This window comes from Oncorhynchus clarkii, chromosome 29 (genome assembly GCF_045791955.1).
Source record: "Oncorhynchus clarkii lewisi isolate Uvic-CL-2024 chromosome 29, UVic_Ocla_1.0, whole genome shotgun sequence".
NCBI classification, from domain to species: Eukaryota; Metazoa; Chordata; class Actinopteri; order Salmoniformes; family Salmonidae; genus Oncorhynchus; species Oncorhynchus clarkii.
This window is the reverse complement of record NC_092175.1, coordinates 18,072,792-18,094,909: the sequence shown is the minus strand read 5'-3', so window position 1 is coordinate 18,094,909 and position 22,118 is coordinate 18,072,792. Positions and strand designations below refer to the sequence as shown.

Sequence of the window (22,118 nt, the reverse complement as noted above, 5' to 3'; positions counted from 1 at the left end):
GCTTTAATGAGGTAGTCACCTGGTATGCAATTAAATTCAATTAACCGGTGTGCCTTGTTAAAAGTTAACATGTGGAATTTATTTCCTTCTTAATGCATTTGAGCCAATCAGTTGTGTTGTGACAAGGTAGGTGAGGTATACAGACGATTGCCCTATTTGGTAAATGACCATGTCCATATTATGGCAAAAAAACTCAAATAAGCAAAGAGAACGACAGTCCATCATTACTATAAGACATGAAGGTCAGTCAATCCGGAAAATCTGAAGAACTTTGAAAGTTTCTTTCAGTGCAGTCGCAAAAACCATCAAGTGCTATGATGAAACTGGCTCTCATGTGGACCGCCACAGAAAAGGAAGACCCAGAGTTATCTCTGCGTACCTCTAAGTTTATTAGAGTTACCAGCCTCAGAAATGGGCAATTAGGAGACTGCGTGAATCTGGCCTTCATAGTTGAATTGCTGCAAAGAAACCACTACTAAAGGACACCAATAAGAAGAGACTTGCTTGGGCCAAGAAACACGAGCGACGGACAGTAAACCGCTGGAAATCTGTCCTTTGGTAAAATGAGCCCGACCTTGAGATTTTTGGTTCCAACTGCCGTGTCTTTGTGAGACAGTGTAGGTGAACAGATTATCTCTGCATGTGTGTTTCCCAGCGTGAAGCATGGAGAAGGAGGTGTGATGGTGTAGGGGTGCTTTGTTGTTGACACTCTCTTTGATATATTTAGAGTTCAAGGCACACTTAACCAGCATGGGTACAACAGCATTCTGCAGTGATACGCCATCCCATCTGGTTTGTGCTTAGTGGAACTATTATTTGTTCTTGAACAAGACAATGACCCAAAACACACCTCCAGGCTGTGTAAGGGCTATTTGACCAAGAAGGAGAGCGATGGAGTCCTGCATCAGATGACCTGTCCTCCACAATCACCCGACCTCAACCCAATTGTGATGGTTTGGGATGAGTGAAGGAAAAGCAGCCAACAAGTGCTCAGCATACAGTGCCTTGCGAAAGTATTCGGCCCCCTTGAACTTTGCGACCTTTTGCCACATTTCAGGCTTCAAACATAAAGATATAAAACTGTAATTTTTTGTGAAGAATCAACAACAAGTGGGACACAATCATGAAGTGGAACGACATTTATTGGATATTTCAAACTTTTTTAACAAATCAAAAACTGAAAAATTGGGTGTGCAAAATGATTCAGCCCCCTCAAGTTAATACTTTGTAGCGCCACCTTTTGCTGCGATTACAGCTGTAAGTCGCTTGGGGTATGTCTCTATCAGTTTTGCACATCGAGAGACTGAATTTTTTTCCCATTCCTCCTTGCAAAACAGCTCGAGCTCAGTGAGGTTGGATGGAGAGCATTTGTGAACAGCAGTTTTTAGTTCTTTCCACAGATTCTCGATTGGATTCAGGTCTGGACTTTGACTTGGCCATTCTAACACCTGGATATGTTTATTTTTGAACCATTCCATTGTAGATTTTGCTTTATGTTTTGGATCATTGTCTTGTTGGAAGACAAATCTCCGTCCCAGTCTCAGGTCTTTTGCAGACTCCATCAGGTTTTCTTCCAGAATGGTCCTGTATTTGGCTCCATCCATCTTCCCATCAATTTTAACCATCTTCCCTGTCCCTGCTGAAGAAAAGCAGGCCCAAACCATGATGCTGCCACCACCATGTTTGACAGTGGGCATGGTGTGTTCAGCTGTGTTGCTTTTACGCCAAACATAACGTTTTGCATTGTTGCCAAAAAGTTCAATTTTGGTTTCATCTGACCAGAGCACCTTCTTCCACATGTTTGGTGTGTCTCCCAGGTGGCTTGTGGCAAACTTTAAACAACACTTTTTATGGATATCTTTAAGAAATGGCTTTCTTCTTGCCACTCTTCCATAAAGGCCAGATTTGTGCAATATACGACTGATTGTTGTCTCCCACCTCAGCTGTAGATCTCTGCAGTTCATCCAGAGTGATCATGGGCCTCTTGGCTGCATCTCTGATCAGTCTTCTCCTTGTATGAGCTGAACGTTTAGAGGGACGGCCAGGTCTTGGTAGATTTGCAGTGGTCTGATACTCCTTCCATTTCAATATTATCGCTTGCACAGTGCTCCTTGGGATGTTTAAAGCTTGGGAAATCTTTTTGTATCCAAATCCGGCTTTAAACTTCTTCACAACAGTATCTCGGACCTGCCTGGTGTGTTCCTTGTTCTTCATGATGCTCTCTGCGCTTTTAACGGACCTCTGAGACTATCACAGTACTGGTGCATTTATACGGAGACTTGATTACACACAGGTGGATTGTATTTATCATCATTAGTCATTTAGGTCAACATTGGATCATTCAGAGATCCTCACTGAACTTCTGGAGAGAGTTTGCTGCACTGAAAGTAAAAGGGGCTGAATAATTTTGCACGCCCAATTTTTTAGTTTTTGATTTGTTAAAAAAGTTTGAAATATCCAATAAATGTCGTTCCACTTCATGATTGTGTCCCACTTGTTGTTGTTTCTTCACAAAAAAATACAGTTTTATATCTTTATGTTTGAAGCCTGAAATGTGGCAAAAGGTCGCAAAGTTCAAGGGGGCCGAATACTTTCGCAAGGCACTGTATGTTGGAACTCCTTCAACACTGTTGGAAAAGTATTCAAGGTGGCTACCTCATGAAGCTGGTTGAGAGAATGCCAAGAGTGTGCAAAGCTGTCATCAAGGCAAAGGCTGGCAACTTAGAAAAATCGCAAATATATTTAGATTTGTTTAAAACCTCTCTAGCGTCCGACCTGGCCAACATCCGGTGAAATTGCAGAGCGCCAAATTCAAAAGACAGAAATACACCTAACAAGCATTCATAAAATATACAAGTGTTATACATCGGCTTAAAGATGAATTCTTGTTAATCCAGACGCGTTGTAAGATTTCAAAAAGGCTTTACGGCGAAAGAATACCATGCGATTATCTGAGGACAGTGCCCCGTGTAAAAAAGCGTACAAACATTTACCAGCCAAGTATTGGAGTCACTAAAGTCAGAATTAGCGATAAAATTAATCACTTACCTTTGATGATCTTCATATGGTTGCACTCACAAGACTCCCAGTTACACAGTAAATGTTTGTTTTGTTCGATAAAGTCCCTCTTTATGTCCCAAAAACTATTTTGTTGGCGCGTTTTGTTCAGTAATCCAATGGCTCCAAGGCGGTCACAACTGGCAGACGAATACATACAAAAAGTACCGCTAAAGTTTGTCGAAACATGTCAAACGATGTTTATAAATCATCCTCAGGTTGTTTATTGTCTTCAAAATAAATAATATTTCAACCGGACAATACCGTTTTCAACAGAAATTAACGGTGCGCTCATGGGAGCGTGCCCAAATCAGGTCTGCATACTTCCTCTGTCCTCTGACCAAAATGGCTTTTTACTCATCGTTTTTCATAATAAAAGCCTGAAACCATATATATAGACTGTTGACATCTAGTGGAAGCCATAGGAACTGCAATCTTATTCCTAACCCATTGGATTCTCTATAGGCATTGAGTTGAAAAACCACATGAAAATATTTTTTTTCGCCTGCCATATGAGTTCTGTTATACTCAAAGACATTATTGTAACAGTTTTGGAAACCTTAGTGTTTTAGCTTCTGTTTACTTTGGGCACGCTTTTCATCTGGAGGTGAAAATACTGCCCCCTACCCAAGACAGGTTAACACTTTTTGGTTACTACATGATTTCATATGTGTTATTTCATAGTTTTGATGTCTTCACTGTTATTCTACAATTAATAAAATAGTACAAAATAAAGAAAAACCCTTGAATGAGTAGGTGAATCCAAACTTTTGATCGGTACTGTATATATAAATATATATATTTGCAAAAATTATATATGGGGGATTGGAAATTATGCAGACAATTACATTGATTGAATCTACAATCTATCTGCAATATTAAACTGTTCTACCCCTTAAACTTTTTTTTTAAATGTCTTCCCCAGATTTTCATTTACTAGGGAGGGTGGTTCCTCCACCCATATTAATCGGAGCCATTTCCCTGGTCTTGTTAAATTGATATTTTTGACAGTAAATGAAACAGTGTGGATAACTCCTTGTTAGACTGTCAGCACTGTTGTTAGGTTCTAAGTTCTGGTACACATCCAGACGGACTCTAAGGAAAGCTCAAACTAGATTTATTACACCCAACAGGATGTTTCCGCTGAATAACACAACATACAAGTCACACAAACACATATTTATAGCGTCCTACTAGGACATCTCCTTGTATGTCTAAGATAGACAATCGTTCTCTTTTGCTCGGCAAGAACTGAGTCTGTTCCTCTTATTGGTATTTTATTGGCCCGGCCTGAGCCCAGAACTTTCATGGACAGGGAGGTGTGTGTGTGTGTGTGTGTGTGTGTGTGTGTGAGAGGTGAGCCAATATATTTACTTCCCATTAAAGAACGTTAGAGGTGAAATGATAGAGAGGGGAAAAATACTGGATCCTGGTAAGAGGAATCAGCAGGGAGAGCTAGAGAGACTGGGAAAGAGAGAGAGAGAGAGAGAGAGAGAGAGAGAGAGAGAGAGAGAGATGATATTCCATTATCCACAGCAGAGCATAAAATAATATATGTTTGCACAAAAGGAGAGGGCCAACGGAAGTAACAAAGTGACAATGTGTGCCTGTCTGTCTGTGTACGTGTGTCTGTGTGGGTTCCTGCATGTAGGTGTGGGTGTCTGTGTGGGTTTGGTGTGTCTGTGTGGGCTCCTGAACGTGTGTGTGTGTGTGTGTGTGTGTGTGTGTGTGTGCCTTTACATGATGGTTGCAAACACAGAGCCGGGGGGATTAAGAGTAGATTCATTCACCTAATTATCTTTATTCTGCTTCGTCTGAGTCACAGCGTCAAGATTACACTATCTTATCATCACTGTTCACATCATTTAATGAAAGCAGCAATTTGCAGTATCTATGATTACAATGTTCATGATATATTGTATCATTAGAGACTGGCAATCTAGGATGTTAATGAAACCTTAACTACTGTATAGGGATTTGACTGGATTGTTGGTGCTTTATTCACAGGGAAATGAGGATGTACAGCAGATGTGCAAGCATTTACTGTACATACTGACTCATTTATCGAACTCTATGACAGTTGTAGGCTAATTCCAATTAGATGACAATGTGAACAGCTAATATTGCAATAGGCACAGTAAACAACGCATCTGCATGTCAGTGTGGTTGCTCTGAACTCCTCTTTTCTTCTTCTTCTCAGGACACTGAGATTCTGAATACAGCTGTGCTCACCGGGAGGACAGTTGCCGTGCCAGTAAAGGTGGTCACCGTAGGAACAGACGGCACAGTTACGGATGTAACAGAGTCGGTAGAGTGTCGGTCGACCGATGAAGAGGTGGTCAAGGTGAGTGTACACTATACAGGCTGCAACCTTGAGAGGAAACATTGAACACCTTGAGAGGAAACCTTGAACACCTTGAGAGATGACGACTTCTGGCAGAGATGGCCGCCTTGCTTCGCGTTCCTAGGAAACTATGCAGTATTTTGTTTTTTATTACATTACATTACATATTTATTACATTGGTACCCCAGGTAATCTTAGGTTTTATTACGTACAGTCGGGAGGAACTACTGGATATAAGAGCAACGTCAACTCACTATCATTACGACCAGGAATACGACTTTCCCGAAGCGGATCCTGTGTTTTGTCCACCACCTGGGACAATGGATCGGATCCCAGCCGGCGAACCAATACAACGACGCCGTAAAAGGGGCAGACGAAGCAGTCTTCTGGTCAGGCTCCGGGGACGGGCACATTGCGCACAGCTCCCGAGCATACTACTCGCCAATGTCCAGTCTCTTGACAACAAGGTTAATGAAATTAAATCCGAGCAAAGGTAGCATTCCAGAGAGACATCAGAGACTGTAACATTCTTTGCTTCACGGAAACATAGCTCATTCGAGACATGCTATTGGAGTTGGTACAGCCAGCTGGTTTCTTCACGCATCGCGCCGACAGAAGCAAACATCTTTCTGGTAAGAAGAGAGGCGGGGGCGTATGCCTTATGATTAACAAGACGTGGTGTGATCATAACAACATACAGGAACTCAAGTCCCTCTGTTCACCTGACTTAGAATTCCTCACAATCAAATGTCGACCGCATTATCTACCAAGATAATTCTCTTCGATTATAATCACAGCCGCATATATTCCTGCCCAAGCAGAAACATCGATGGCCCTGAACAAACTTTAATTGACTCTATGTAAACTTCCGCAACGCATATAAGGCCCTCCCCCACCATCCTTTCGGAAAAGCTGACCACGACTCCATTTTGTTGGATCCTGCCTATAGACAGAAATTAAACAGGAAGCTCCCGCTTTCAGGTCTGTTCAACGCTGGTCCGACCAATCTGATTCCACACTTGAAGATTGCTTCGATCACGTGGATTGGGATATGTTCCGCATTACGTCAAACAACAACATTGACGAATACGCTGATTCGGTGAGCGAGTTCATTAGCAAGTGCATTGGCGATGTCGTACCCACAGCAACTATTAAAACATTCCCCAACCAGAAACCGTGGATTGATGGCAGAACTCCTGAAACTGAAAGCGCGAACAACTGCTTTTAACCAGTGCAAGGTGACCGGAAACATGAACGAATACAAAGTGTAGCTATTCCCTTCGTAAAGGAAATCAAACAAGCTAAGCGTCAGTATAGAGACAAAGTAGAATCTCAATTCAACGGCTCAGACACAAGAGGTATGTGGCAGGGTCTACAGTCAATCACGGATTACAAAAAGAAAACCAGCCCCGTCGCAGACCAGGATGTCTTTCTCCCAGACAGTCTAAACAACTTCTTTGCTCGCTTTGACTCTCCTTCACTGCAGCCGACGTGAGTAAAACATTTAAGAGTGTTAACCCTTGCAAGGCTGCAGGCCCAGACGGCATCCCCAGCCGCGTCCTCCGAGCATGTGCAGACCATGGTGTGTTTACGGACATATTCAATCAATCCTTATCCCAGTCTGCTGTTCCCACATGCTTCAAGAGGGCCACCATTGTTCCTGTTCCCAAGAAAGCTAAGGTAACTGAGCTAAACAACTACCGTCCCGTAGCACTCACTTCCGTCATCATGAAGTGCTTTGAGAACCATACTGCACACTGCCCTAACCCATCTGGACAAGAGGAATACCTATATGAGAATGCTGTTCATCGACTACAGCTCAGCATTTAACACCATAGTACCCTCCAAACTCATCATCAAGCTTGAGACCCTGGGTTTCGACCCCGCCCTGTGCAATTGGGTACTGGACTTCCTGACAGGCCTCCCCAGGTGGTGAGGGTAGGTAACAACACTGGGGCCCCACAAGGGTGCGTTCTGAGCCCTCTCCTGTACTCCCTGTTCACCCACGACTGCGTTGCCATGCACGCCTCCAACCCAATCATCAAGTTTGCAGACGACACAACAGTGGTAGGCTTGACGAGAAGGCCTATAGGGAGGAGGTGAGGGCCCTCGGGGTGTGGTGTCAGGAAAATAACGTTACACTCAACGTCAACAAAACAAAGGAGATGATCGTGGACTTCAGGAAACAGTAGAGGGAGCACCCCCCTATCCACATCGATGGGACAGTAGTGGAGAGGGTAGAAAGTTTTAAGTTTCTCGGCGTACACATCACGGACAAACTGAATTAGTCCACCCACACAGACAGCATGGTGAAGAACCTCAGGAGGCTGAAGAAATTCGGCTTGTCACCAAAAGCACTCACAAACTTTTACAGATGTACAATCGAGAGCATCCTGTCGGGCTGTATCACCGCCTGGTACGCCACCTTCTCCGCCCACAACCGTAAGGGTATCCAGAGGGTAGTGAGGTCTGCACAACGCATCACCGGGGGCAAACTACCTGCCCTCCAGGACACCTACACCACCCGATATCACAGGAAGGCAATAATGATCATCAAGGACAACAACCACCCGAGCCACTGCCTGTTCACCCCACTATCATCCAGAAGGCGAGGTCAGTACAGGTGCATCAAAGCAGGGACCGAGAGACTGAAAAACAGCTTCTATCTGAAGGCCATCAGACTGTTAAACAGCCACCACTAACATTGAGTGGCTGCTGCCACACTAGCCACTAGCCACTTTAAACAATGCCACTTAATATAATGTTTACATACCCTACATTACTCATCTCATATGTATATACTGTACTCGATACCATCTACTGCATCTTGCCTATGCCGTTCTGTACCATCACTCATTCATACATCTTTATGTACATATTCTTCATCCCTTTACACTTGTGTGTGTGTGTGTATAAGGTAGCTGTTGTGAAATTGTTAGATTAGATTACTCTTTGGTTATTACTGCATTGTCGGAACTAGAAGCACAAGCATTTCGCTACACTCGCATTAACATCTGCTAACCATGTGTATGTGACAAATAAAATTTGATTTGATTTGAGGAAACCTTGAACACCTTTAGAGGAAACCTTGAATACCGTTAGAGGAAACCTTGAGGAGATAGTGGAACCCGTCCTTTTCAACCCAACATAGGACTTGAGTTCAAGTACAGTACATACGGTATGACAATAATGCCTCATCTTTATATATTTTTAGTCCCTCATCCTTTACAGGCACAAGGCCATATACAGATGTTGGATCTTTCTTTTGTCGCAGAGAATTTTCCTGATGCATCCATTCAAATGAGTCTCGTGAGTGGCTGAAAATGAGCAGTTCTCTTTCTCTCTATGCAGGGGCAGTCGAGTCATTGGGATCAGGGGTTGCTATCAAAATGATGTTTCCTCTCGCTCCCTCAAACGTTACGCCTGTTATCAAATATACTGAACCAAAATATAAACGCAAACATGTAAAGTGTTGGTCCCATGTTTCATGATCTGAAATAAAAGATCCCAGAAAAAAAAGCTTATTTCTCTCAAATTTTGTGCACAAATTTGTTTACATCCCTGTTAGTGAGCATTTCTCCTTTCCCAAGTTAATCTATCCACCTGACAGATGCGGCATATCAAGAAGCTGTTTAAACAGCATGATCATTAAAGGTGCACCTTGTGCTGAGGACAATAAAGGCCACTGTAAAATGTGCCGTTTTGTCACACAACACAATGTCACAAATGTCTCAAGTTTTGAAAGAGCGTGCAATTGTCATGCTGACTGCAGGAATGTCCAACAGAGCTGTGCCAGATAATTTAATGTTAATTTCTCTACGATAAGCTGCCTCCAACATCGTTTTAGAGGATTTGGCAGTACGCCCAACCGCCATCACAACCTCAGACAACTTGTAACCATGCTAACCCAGGACCTCCATATCCGGCTCCTTCACCTGCGAGTGAAGAAACCAGCCTCCCATACAGCTGATGAAACTGAGGAGTATTCCTGTCTGAAATAAATCCCTTTTCTGTGGAAAAGTGGAACACTTATTCTGATTAGCCAACCAAACTCTCGCGTGGCACTTCTGGGTAGTGATTACACTCACCGCAACATTAAAATAACTGCGGGAAATCAGTGCTCAGCAGGCAGGGGCGAACGACACTGTGTGCCGGTGTCCTAGCTAGCTAGCAGCCTCAATGGCAGTGGACGCAACATGTAGTGGGTGTAACCGGTGTGAAACGGCTAGCTAGTTAGCGGTGCGGCGACGTCACTCGCTCTGAGACCTTAAAGTAGTTGTTTCCCTTGCTTTGCAAGGATTGTGGCTTTCGTGGAGCGATAGGTAGCTAACTATTCTTCAAGGGTGACAGTTCTTGATGTGTTCAGAGAGTCCCTGGTTCAAGCCCAGGTTGGGGCAAGGAGAGGGATGAAAGAAACACTGTTAAATGAATGCTGTTGAACTGGATCACTCAGTTGGACTCTGACTGGTTGCTGTGGAGAAGGAGGAGGTCAAAGGGGGGTGAGTGTAACTGGTGTGAAATGGCTAGCTAGTTAGTGGTGCATGCTAGTAGTGTTCCAGTTGGTGACATCACTTGTATTGAGACCTTGAAGTATTTGTTTCGCTTGCTCTGCAATTGCCATGGCTTTTGTGGAGCGATAGGTAACAATGTTACGAGGGAGGCCGCTGTTGATGTGTTTTTTAAAATTGATTTCACCTTTATTTAACCAGGTAGGCTAGTTAAGAACAAGTTATTTTGCAAGATGGCCAAGATAAAGCATAAAGCACTCACCCCCCTTCGACACATACAACAACACAGAGTTACACATGGAATAAACAAAACATAGTCAATATTAATACAGTCAATACAGTAGAACAAAAGAAAACAAAAAGTCTATAAGCAGTGAGTGCAAATGAGGTAAGATAAGGGAGTTAAGGCAATAAATAGGCCATGGTGGTGAAGTAATTACAATATAGCAATTAAACACTGGAATGGTAGATGTGCAGAAGATGAATGTGCAAGTAGAGATACTGGGGTGCAAAGGAGCAAGATAAATAAATAAATACTGTATGGGGATGAGGTAGGTAGGTACAGTGCCTTGCGAAAGTATTCGGCCCCCTTGAACTTTGCGACCTTTTGCCACATTTCAGGCTTCAAACATAAAGATATTAAACTGTTTTTTTTGTGAAGAATCAACAACAAGTGGGACACAATCATGAAGTGGAACGACATTTATTGGATATTTCAAACTCTTTTAACAAATCAAAAACTGAAAAATTGGGCGTGCAAAATTATTCAGCCCCCTTAAGTTAATACTTTGTAGCGCCACCTTTTGCTGCGATTACAGCTGTAAGTCGCTTGGGGTATGTCTCTATCAGTTTTGCACATCGAGAGACTGAATTTTTTTCCCATTCCTCCTTGCAAAACAGCTCGAGCTCAGTAAGGTTGGATGGAGAGCATTTGTGAACAGCAGTTTTCAGTTCTTTCCACAGATTCTCGATTGGATTCAGGTCTGGACTTTGACTTGGCCATTCTAACACCTGGATATGTTTATTTTTGAACCATTCCATTGTAGATTTTGCTTTATGTTTTGGATCATTGTCTTGTTGGAAGACAAATCTCCGTCCCAGTCTCAGGTCTTTTGCAGACTCCATCAGGTTTTCTTCCAGAATGGTCCTGTATTTGGCTCCATCCATCTTCCCATCAATTTGAACCATCTTCCCTGTCCATGCTGAAGAAAAGCAGGCCCAAACCATGATGCTGCCACCACCATGTTTGACAGTGGGGATGGTGTGTTCAGTGTGATGAGCTGTGGTGCTTTTACGCCAAACATAACGTTTTGCATTGTTGCCAAACATAACGTTTTGCATTGTTGCCAAAAAGTTCCATTTTGGTTTCATCTGACCAGAGCACCTTCTTCCACATGTTTGGTGTGTCTCCCAGTGGCTTGTGGCAATCTTTAAACAACACTTTTTATGGATATCTTTAAGAAATGTCTTTCTTCTTGCCACTCTTCCATAAAGGCCAGATTTGTGCAATATACGACTGATTGTTGTCCTATGGACAGAGTCTCCCACCTCAGCTGTAGATCTCTGCAGTTCATCCAGAGTGATCATGGGCCTCTTGGCTGCATCTCTGATCAGTCTTCTCCTTGTATGAGCTGAAAGTTTAGAGGGACGGCCAGGTCTTGGTAGATTTGCAGTGGTCTGATACTCCTTCCATTTCAATATTATCGCTTGCACAGTGCTCCTTGGGATGTTTAAAGCTTGGGAAATCTTTTTGTATCCAAATCCGACTTTAAACTTCTTCACAACAGTATCTCGGACCTGCCTGGTGTGTTCCTTGTTCTTCATGATGCTCTCTACGCTTTTAACGGACCTCTGAGACTATCACAGTGCAGGTGCATTTATACGGAGACTTGATTACACACAGGTGGATAGTATTTATCATCATTAGTCATTTAGGTCAACATTGGATCATTTAGAGATCCTCACTGAAGGGGCTGAATAATTTTGCACGCCCAATTTTTCAGTTTTTGATTTGTTAAAAAAGTTTGAAATATCCAATAAATGTCGTTCCACTTCATGATTGTGTCCCACTTGTTGTTGATTCTTCACAAAAAAATACAGTTTTATATCTTTTTGTTTGAAGCCTGAAATGTGCCAAAAGGTCGCAAAGTTCAAGGGGGCCGAATACTTTCGCAAGGCACTGTAGATGGGCTGTTTACAGATGGTCTTTGTACAGGTGCAGTGATCTGTGAGCTGCTCTGACAGCTGGTGCTGCTATGGTGACCAGTGAGCTGAGATAAGGATGGGCTTTACCTAGCAGAGACTTGTAGATAACCTTTAGCCATTGGGTTTGGCGACGAGTATGAATCGAGGGCCAACCAACGAGAGTGTACAGGTCGCAATGGTGTGTAGTGTATGGGGCTTTGGTGACAAAACGGATGGCACTGTGATAGACTGCATCCAATTTGTTGAGTAGAGTGGCTATACAATAGATGACATCACCGAAGTCGAGGATTGATAGGATGGTCAGTTTTTACGAGGGTATGTTTGGCAGCATGAGTGAAGGATGCTTTGTTGCGATTATAGGAAGCCAATTCTAGATTTAATTTTTGATTGGAGATGCTTAATGTGAGTCTGGAAGGAGAGTTTACAGTCTAACCAGGCACATAGGTATTTGTAGTTGTCAACGTATTCAGAGCCGTCCAGAGTAGTGATGCTGGACGGGCGAGCAGGTGCGGGCAGTTTTCGGTTGAATAGCATGCATTTAGTTTTACTTGCGTTTAAGAGCAACCGAGGTCAAATCAAATCAAATCAAATTTATTTATATAGCCCTTCGTACATCAGCTGATATCTCAAAGTGCTGTACAGAAACCCTGCCTAAAACCCCAAACAGCAAGCAATGCAGGTGTAGATGCACGGTTGCTAGGGAAAACTCCCTAGAAAGGCCAAAACCTAGGAAGAAACCTAGAGAGGAACCAGGCTATGTGGGGTGGCCAGTCCTCTTCTGGCTGTGCCGGGTGAAGATTTTAACAGAACATGGCCAAGATGTTCAAATGTTCATAAATGACCAGCATGGTCCAATAATAATAAGGCAGAACAGTTGAAACTGGAGCAGCAGCACGGCCAGGTGGACTGGGGACAGCAAGGAGTCATCATGTCAGGTAGTCCTGAGGCATGGTCCTAGGGCTCAGGTCCTCCGAGAGAGAGAAAGAAAGAGAGAAAGAAAGAATTAGAGAGAGCACACTTAAATTCACACAGGACACCGAATAGGACAGGAGAAGTACTCCAGAAATAACAAACTGACCCTAGCCCCCCGACACATAAACTACTGCAGCATAAATACTGGAGGCTGAGACAGGAGGGGTCAGGAGACACTGTGGCCCCATCCAAGGACACCCCCGGACAGGGCCAAACAGGAAGTATATAACCCCACCCACTTTGCCAAAGCACAGCCCCCACAACACTAGAGGGATATCTTCAACCACCAACTTACCATCCTGAGACAAGGCCGAGTATAGCCCACAAAGATCTCCGCCACGGCACAACCCAAGGGGGGGGGGGGGGGGGGCGCCAACCCAGACAGGAAGATCACATCAGTGACTCAACCCACTCAGGTGACGCACCCCTCCCAGGGACGGTATGAAAGAGCCCCAGTAAGCCAGTGACTCAGCCCCTGTAATAGGGTTAGAGGCAGAGAACCCCAGTGGAAAGAGGTGAACCGGCAGAGACAGCAAGGGCGGTTCGTTGCTCCAGAGCCTTTCCGTTCACCTTCCCACTCCTGGGCCAGACTACACTCAATCATATGACCCACTGAAGAGATGAGTCTTCAGTAAAGACTTAAAGGTTGAGACCGAGTTTGCGTCTCTTACATGGGTAGGCAGACCGTTCCATAAAAATGGAGCTCTATAGGAGAAAGCCCTGCCTCCAGCTGTTTGCTTCGAAATTCTAGGGACAATTAGCAGGCCTGCGTCTTGTGACCGTAGCGTATGTGTAGGTATGTACGGCAGGACCAAATCAGAGAGATAGGTAGGAGCAAGCCCATGTAATGCTTTGTAGGTTAGCAGTAAAACCTTGAAATCAGCCCTTGCCTTGACAGGAAGCCAGTGTAGGGAGGCTAGCACTGGAGTAATATGATCAACATTTTTTGGGGTTCTAGTCAGGATTCTAGCAGCCGTATTTAGCACTAACTGAAGTTTATTTAGTGCTTTATCCGGGTAGCCGGAAAGTAGAGCATTGCAGTAGTCTAACCTAGAAGTGACACAAGCATGGATTAATCTTTCTGCATCATTTTTGGACAGAAAGTTTCTGATTTTTGCAAGATAGATTCAGGTTGGATATTAAATGGATATTCGCCTGTAGTTTTCTTTACGTCCACCAACAGCAGTTAGGGACCGTCAACATAGTGACAAATTTCAATAGCTCTTTAACCATTACTTCTAAAACTGTTTTTTAATGTTTCTAATTTCAATAGCTCCTTAGTCATGTGACCTACTGACTTCAGACACGGTTCAGAATGTCCACTGACTGCGCTTCTATATTGCACACCCTTTAGTTTGTCCATTTTCATCTCATGCAATTTTACATTAATTTTCAATGTTTTTCAATGATTCTCATTTCAATAGCTCATTGGTCATACTGACCTCAAATGTGAACTACTGACTTCAAACAAGGTTCAGAATGTCCACTGACTACCCTTCCGTATTGCACACCCTTTAGTTTGTCCATTGTCATCTAACACGTTTTTACATTTTTTTTTCAACTTTCTAATTTCAGTAGCTCCTTGGTAAGGTGACCTACTGACCTCAAACTACTTTCAAAATGTTCACGGACTGGCGGAGACAGCGCCGCGAGGCATCCAGTGCGGTAACGCGACCGATCCTGGAGAAGCTGGTGGGAGCCCCGGGAGACTTCTCTTTTCTTTGTGAAGGGTAGGGCACCCTGGAATGGGTTCACCCTTAGAGAGGGGCCCAAGCCCTGGAAAGCATTGCGGTATCTGCGGCATCCGGTGAGCTCTCCCTGGCCCTTGAGAATCCGGGGGAGAGGTTGTAAATCTCACGCCGGGCCGTAACCATATCTGCAGCAGGTCTCCAAGGTGAACAGCCTGTGGCATGTTATAACAATGTAGATAAGGGAAGTTGGGAAAAAATGATCTGTAACTTCAGGATAAGGATTGGCTCTAAGGGCTGAGTTGGTCGGGCTGGAGTGCGAAGCTGGGCTGTGCGAAGCTGGGCTGTGCTCGAGCTGCGGCTGGGGGAGCAGTCGGTCTGTCACCCTCCTCTCGCCACCATTGGAAGTTCGTTGTGCGGTCTCCCGTGCGTGGTCTCACAAGGGGCTGTGTGTGGGGGGGGGGCTGTTTAACAGTCTGATGGCCTTGAGATAGAAGCTGTTTTTCAGTCTCTCGGTCCCAGCTTTGATGCACCTGTACTGACCTCGCCTTCTGGATGATAGTGGGATGAACAGGCAGTGGCTCGGGTGGTTGTTGTCCTTGATGATCTTTATGGCCTTCCTGTGACATCGGGTGGTGTAGGTGTCCTGGAGGGCAGGTAGTTTGCCCCCGGTGATGCGTTGTGCAGACCTCACTACCCTCTGGAGAGCCTTACGGTTGTGGGCGGAGCAGTTGCCGTACCAGGCGGTGATACAGCCCGACAGGATGCTCTCGATTGTGCATCTGTAGAAGTTTGTGAGTGCTTTAGGTGACAAGCCGAATTTCTTCAGCCTCCTGAGGTTGAAGAGGTGCTGCTGCGCCTTCTTCATGATGCTGTCTGTGTGAGTGGACCAATTCAGTTTGTCTGTGATGTGTACGCCGAGGAACTTAAAACTTATTACCCTCTCCACTACTGTTCCATCGATGTGGATAGGGGGGTGTTCCCTCTGCTGTTTCCTGAAGTCCACAATCATCTCCTTAGTTATGTTGACGTTGAGTGTGAGGTTATTTTCCTGACACCACACTTCGAGGGCCCTCACCTCCTCCCTGTAGGCCACCTCGTAGTTGTTGGTAATCAAGCCTACCACTGTTGTGTCGTCCGCAAACTTGATGATTGAGTTGGAGGTGTGCGTGGCCACGCAGTCGTGGGTGAACAGGGAGTACAGGAGAGGGCTCAGAACGCACCCTTGTGGGGCCCCAGTGTTGAGGATCAGCGGGGTGGAGCTGTTGTTGCCTACCCTCACCACCTGGGGGCGGCCCGTCAGGAAGTCCAGTACCCAGTTGCACAGGGCGGGGTCGAGACCCAGGGTCTCGAGCTTGATGACGAGCTTGGAGGGCACTATGGTGTTAAATGCCGAGTTGTAGTCGATGAACAGCATTCTTACATAGGTATTCCTCTTGTCCAGATGGGTTAGGGCAGTGTGCAGTGTGGTTGAGATTGCATCGTCTGTGGACCTATTTGGGCGGTAAGCAAATTGGAGTGTGTCTAGGGTGTCAGGTAGGGTGGAGGTGATATGGTCCTTGACTAGTCTCTCAAAGCACTTCATGATGACGTAAGTGAGTGCTACAGGGCGGTAGTCGTTTAGCTCAGTTACCTTAGCTTTCTAGGGAACAGGAACAATGGTGGCCCTCTTGAAGCATGTGGGAACAACAGACTGGGATAGGGATTGATTGAATATAAACATGTAAACACACCAGCCAGCTGGTCTGCGCATGCTCTGAGGGCGCGGCTGGGGATGCCGTCTGGGCCTGCAGCCTTGCGAGGGTTGACAAGTTTAAATGTTTTCCTCACGTCGGCTGCAGTGAAGGAGAGTCCGCATGTTTTGGTTGCGGGCCGTGTCAGTAGCACTGTATTGTCCTCAAAGCGGGCAAAAAAGTTATTTAGTCTGCCTGGGAGCAAGACATCCTGGTCTGTGACGGGGCTGGTTTTCTTTTTGTAATCTGTGATTGACTGTAGACTCTGCCACATACCTCTTGTATCTGAGCCATTGAATTGAGATTCTACTTTGTCTCTATACTGACGCTTAGCTTGTTTGATTGCCTTGCGGAGGGAATAGCTACACTGTTTGTATTCGGTCATGTTTCCGGTCACCTTGCCCTGATTAAAAGCAGTGGTTCGCGCTTTCAGTTTCACGCGAATGCTGCCATCAATCCACGGTTTCTGGTTTGGGAATGTTTTAATTGTTGCTATGGGAACGACATCTTCAACGCACGTTCTAATGAACTCGCTCACCGAATCAGCGTATTCGTCAATGTTGTTGTTTGATGCAATATGAAACATATCCCAGTCCACGTGATGGAAGCAGTCTTGGAGTGTGGAATCAGATTGGTTGGACTAGCGTTGAACAGACCTCAGCGCGGGAGCTTCTTGTTTTAGTTTCTGTCTGTAGGCAGTGATCAAAAAAATGGAGTCGTGGTCAGCTTTTCCGAAAGGAGAGCGGGGCAGGGCCTCATATGCGTCGCGGAAGTTAGAATAGCAATTATCCAAGGTTTTTCCAGCCCTGGTTGCGCAATCGATATGCTGATACAATTTAGGGAGTCTTGTTTTCAGATTAGCCTTGTTAAAATCCCCAGCTACAATGAATGCAGCCTCAGGATATATGGATTCCAGTTTGCAAAGAGTCAAATAAAGTTTGTTCAGAGCCATCGATGTGTCTGCTTTGGGGGGGGGGGATATATACGGCTGTGATTATAATCGAAGAGAATTCCCTTGGTAGATAATGCGGTCGACATTTGATTGTGAGGAATTCTAATTTAGGTGAACAGAAGGACTTGAGTTCCTGTATGTTGTTGTGGCCACACCACGTATTGTTAAACATGAAGCATACGCCCCCGCCCCTCTTCTTACCAGAAAGATGTTTGTTTCTGTCGGCGCGATGCGTGGAGAAACCAGCTGACTGCACCCACTCCGATAGCGTCTCTCCAGTGAGCCATGTTTCCGTGAAGCAAAGAACGTTACAGTCTCTGATGTCCCTCTGGAATGCTACCCTTGCTCGGATTTTATCAACCTTGTTGTCAAGAGACTGGACATTGGCGAGAAGAATGCTAGGGAGTGGTGCACGATGTGCCCGTCTCCGGAGTCTGACCAGAAGACCGCTTTGTTTCCCCCTTTTACGAAGTCATTTTTTTGGGTCGCCGGCTAGGATCCATTCCGTTGTCCTGGGTGAAAGGCAGAACACAGGATCCGCTTCGCGAAAGTCATATTCTTGGTCATACTGATGGTGAGTTGACGCTGCTCTTATATTCAGTAGTTCTTCTCGACTGTATGTAATGAAACCTAAGATGACCTGGGGTACCAATGTAAGAAATAACACGTAAAAAAACAAAAAACTGCATAGTTTCCTAGGAACGCGAAGCGAGGCGGCCATCTCTGTCGGCGCCGGAAGTACACGCCCATTGATTTGCTGTGGAACCATAAAACGGACGGAAGAAGCCTAGGTTCCCACTGGGCACGGATCACTGAATGTCAACTTGATGGAATTCAAAAGGAGCATACCCACCTGTCGCCGTCGCACTCAAATCACCTGTGGGGTGACTTTATTATGTCAAAGTGAGGAAATTCGATGAAGCGGGGGTAAACGGCGGGACATAATTTAGAGTCTCTTGAGGTAGCCAAATGCCTCGTCTTTTAATTAGTGACGCGCATGAATGGATGAATGAGATTCCCACTGTCCCTCCCTACTATCTAGCAAAACCCCAGCCAATGGAACGGGCTCGACGGAATCAGCGGAGAAAGAAGAACCTGTTGAGCTTGACTCTAGTCCGGCACTGTGTTGAGACATGAGAGGTGCAGAATAAGTGGGAGGCCTCTACTCTTATTGTTTTTCGAGCCAGGTGCATCCCACTCCGCATAAGGAGGACAGAAACTTGCTGTGGAGCAGAAGTGCAAAAGTTTGCTTGTTCTTGATTTTCAGGATGAATACAGACCGTGAAAGCGGGGACTCACAATCCTTCTGAATTTTTGGCTTTTAAGCAGGAGGTGTCAGAAAAGTTATCACAATGATAACTGGTAACTGGCTGGTGGTGACCAAGCGTTCATAGCAACGTCGCTGGTTGATTCTTCGATGTTGGCTCTTCCTATCATTGTGAAGCAGAATTCACCAAGCACTGGATTGTTCACAAACTAATCGGGAACATGAGCTGGGTTTAGACCGTCGTGAAACAGGTTAGTTTTACCCTACTGATAATGTATTGTTGCAATAGTAATCCTGCTCAGTATGAGAAAACTGCAGGTTCAGAGTCCGAGCAGGGGCGGCCGGACTCAGGGGTTGCACTCAGACTCAGGCTGTGGAGGTTGGGGTGGGTACTTAGTCTCTGAGCGGATAAAAGCGGGCGGGTCACCAGGATAAAAGCGGACGGGTCACCAGGTGCACAAAACTTGTTTCAAGTTACCAGGTGCACAAGGAGGCCTCCATCAAAGCGAGGGGCGCTGAAAGTCCAAGCAGGGCCGGCCAGACTCGGGGGCTGAGGCAGCACTCAGGCCATGGAGGTTGGAGTGGGGACTTAGTCTGTGAGAGGAAAAAGTGGACAGGTTAACTTAATGTTAAGTTAGCTGGCTAGCCAAGTCAAATAATAACCACATCATATAGCTGACAATCTCTTAACTTTAGCAAATTTTTATTCATTATTACAGGAAAATAAACTCACAACAAGATCATTATTTACAAGTTAATGGCAAGCTAATTACAGAAAATAGCTTACGGTTGTGAGTGTGGTGAAATAAAAGCAGGATATTCACCCGGATCATTTTTTAACTCGGACACTGTCTCGTTGGCCTAATGTATATCCTAATTTGACTTTGATGCAGGTCATGTTCTTCTTCACATTACTGTCTCTGGTAAACACACACTATATCAAATAAAATCACTCTGTATTTGTCACATGCACAGGATACAGAAGGTGTAAACGGTACACTGAAATGGTTACTTGCATAGTGGAGTCTTTTGTTAAGACATGTAGCTAGCTAGATAAACAATGAACCATAGTCCCAATTTATAACGTTACTACCCTGCATGAATCGTCAGGTAGCTAAAGTTAACCAACTACATTCAATGTTAGTTAGCTAACTAACATTAGGCTATACCTAGCAATGGAAATGACTCCGAGATACGAATAATATTAATACACAGATCATACACGTATCATTAGCTAGCAAGCCAGCCAGCTAACGTAGGCTAGCAAGCCAGACAACCAACGTTAGCTAGCTAGCTAACCGGACACTTTAACTTGCAATGAAAACAACTATGTGACAAATTTTGAAATGTATATTATCTGAAAATGTAGCTATTTAGACTCTCTTATCCGTATACATGGATGAACACTTCTACCTCTCTGTCATGCATGCCATGGTTGCCCTTGGTTTGAAGATGTGATGCAGAGACAGGTGTGTTATACAACAGGCTTCTGTGTATTCTTTTTTCGACTCCTACCGCATATTTGCAATCAAATGCTGAATTTTCTCCATCTCCTTAGCTATCATACTCTGCTTCCACTGGGCCTTCCACTGATTTCAAAACTCGGTCCTCCAGAAAGTGGCGAGGATTAGCAACACTTTTTTCAAGTTCTTCGTGATACAGTATCTTTCAAAAAAAGCTGTGTTAGAAAGGATCACCTCTACATACTGACCAGTTTATGTTATAGACAGAAGCGTGCTACATGGCAGACCAATCCAAACTTGTCTATTGGCATGTCCAGTCCAGCCATTATCTCAGCCAATCATGGCTAATGGGATTGTTCCTGAACATTTCTGTGGCTGAACCAACTAGGCTTGTAATTTAACAATTGTATTTGTATTTACAGATGTCAGACAAGTTTGTTATTAAGACACATGAAAGTTCACATGTTCCAGAAGGCATTTCTGCCAACGCATTTTGATAAAATAACTCATGTTTACATTCAAATGCCTCTCCTGTGAAGTTTTGACGTGTGACATACTCCTAGTTTCCTGAAACAAGTCACATATGAGTAATCAACAAATATAAAACCATGTTATCTTGAACATCGTGTCATTTAATAATATGCAGGGGCGTGATAGTTGTATGTATTAATCACAATGTAAGCCTATTCATTTGGGGAAAAATACAGCAGCTCTAATGCAATATTAGCTTCACAGTGAAACACCACTATTCTGGCTATTCATTTTCATTTATTTTATATTTAACAAGGCAAGTCACAAATTCTTATATTAACCTTAACCCAGACGACACTGGGCCAATTGTGCTATGTGACTCAATCACTTCCAGGTTGTGTTACAGCCTGGAATTGAACCGGGGTCTGTAGTGATGCCTCTAGCACTGAGATGCAGTGCCTAGACCGCCGTGCCACTCGGGAGCCCCTTAATCATTCTTAAACAGTCAATAAATTGCTTAAAGCAATACAAATCATTTTTGCCTGTATGATATCATGCATGCAAGCTTACCGATAATGTCCACAACGATAGAGCCGCAGACCAAGCAATATGCGAGACGAGAAGCCTATGAAGTTGGATAATTATTCTGGTCGGTGTCAACTTCATTCATTAACAGGCACTGAGGAGATTGATTCTGTTACTTGCTTACTTATTGTTTGTGTCAGATATTTCCAATTTGGGATAGCTGTCTACTGAAATAGTTGCTCATTCAACTACAGGGGCTACAATGTGGCTACAATTGTCTCGCTTTTGGCGGAATGTGAACGCGTTATCATGTGATGCTGCCTACAAATCCCATCCCAATAACCTACTGGAAAAGTGTTACCTACTAGGGTAAGTGCTTTTTGTAGGCAAGCAGGGAGAAGCCTTTGCATTGGTTAAATAATAAAGGTATGCTACACCAACATAAGTTTCCATTCATACAAAGTGTCAAAACAATAGCGCTGGGCGCAAACTCATGCTCAGAGATGAAGTGTGCTGCTCAGACCACTGCCCTGCAGCAGGTCACAAGGCTTTGACAAGCCATGAGAATACATGATGTATGAGGTCGGTTGGTTTGCAGAGCCTTCCTCACACCATAGCCCCCTAAAATAGGTACTGCATTGTATAATCTACAAACACCGCTTCCAGCTGCCCCCTGGCGGCAATTATACATTTGAAATATTTATTCAAATCCTCCTACTGCAGGATTATTTTCCTCCTGCGATGAAGTGGGTCATATTAAGATCTGACACCTGTAGAGTGGCTTTGATGAGTGAAAGCTGTGCCCTTCTGTACAACACAGAATAAACAACACGTGGTTGTGTGTACCCGACTTAGAGTATTTGAAATAATTTAATATAGTATTTGAACCTATCTGTGCTTGATTAAGCTTGCTTGTTATAATAAATGGAAAAA

The 22,118-nt window shown here is 44.4% G+C and overlaps 1 protein-coding gene across 1 annotated transcript in view; it reads left to right on the top strand.

The window, feature by feature from the left end:
• The window catches only part of LOC139388049 (transmembrane protein 132C-like), a 213,297-nt gene that overhangs the window by 172,567 nt on the left and 18,612 nt on the right, over window positions 1-22,118 (top strand). Inside the window, exon 5 of the mRNA XM_071134548.1 lies at window positions 5,258-5,401. Within this exon, the coding sequence (XP_070990649.1) occupies window positions 5,258-5,401 (144 nt within the window). The remainder of the gene's footprint in view (window positions 1-5,257; window positions 5,402-22,118) is intronic.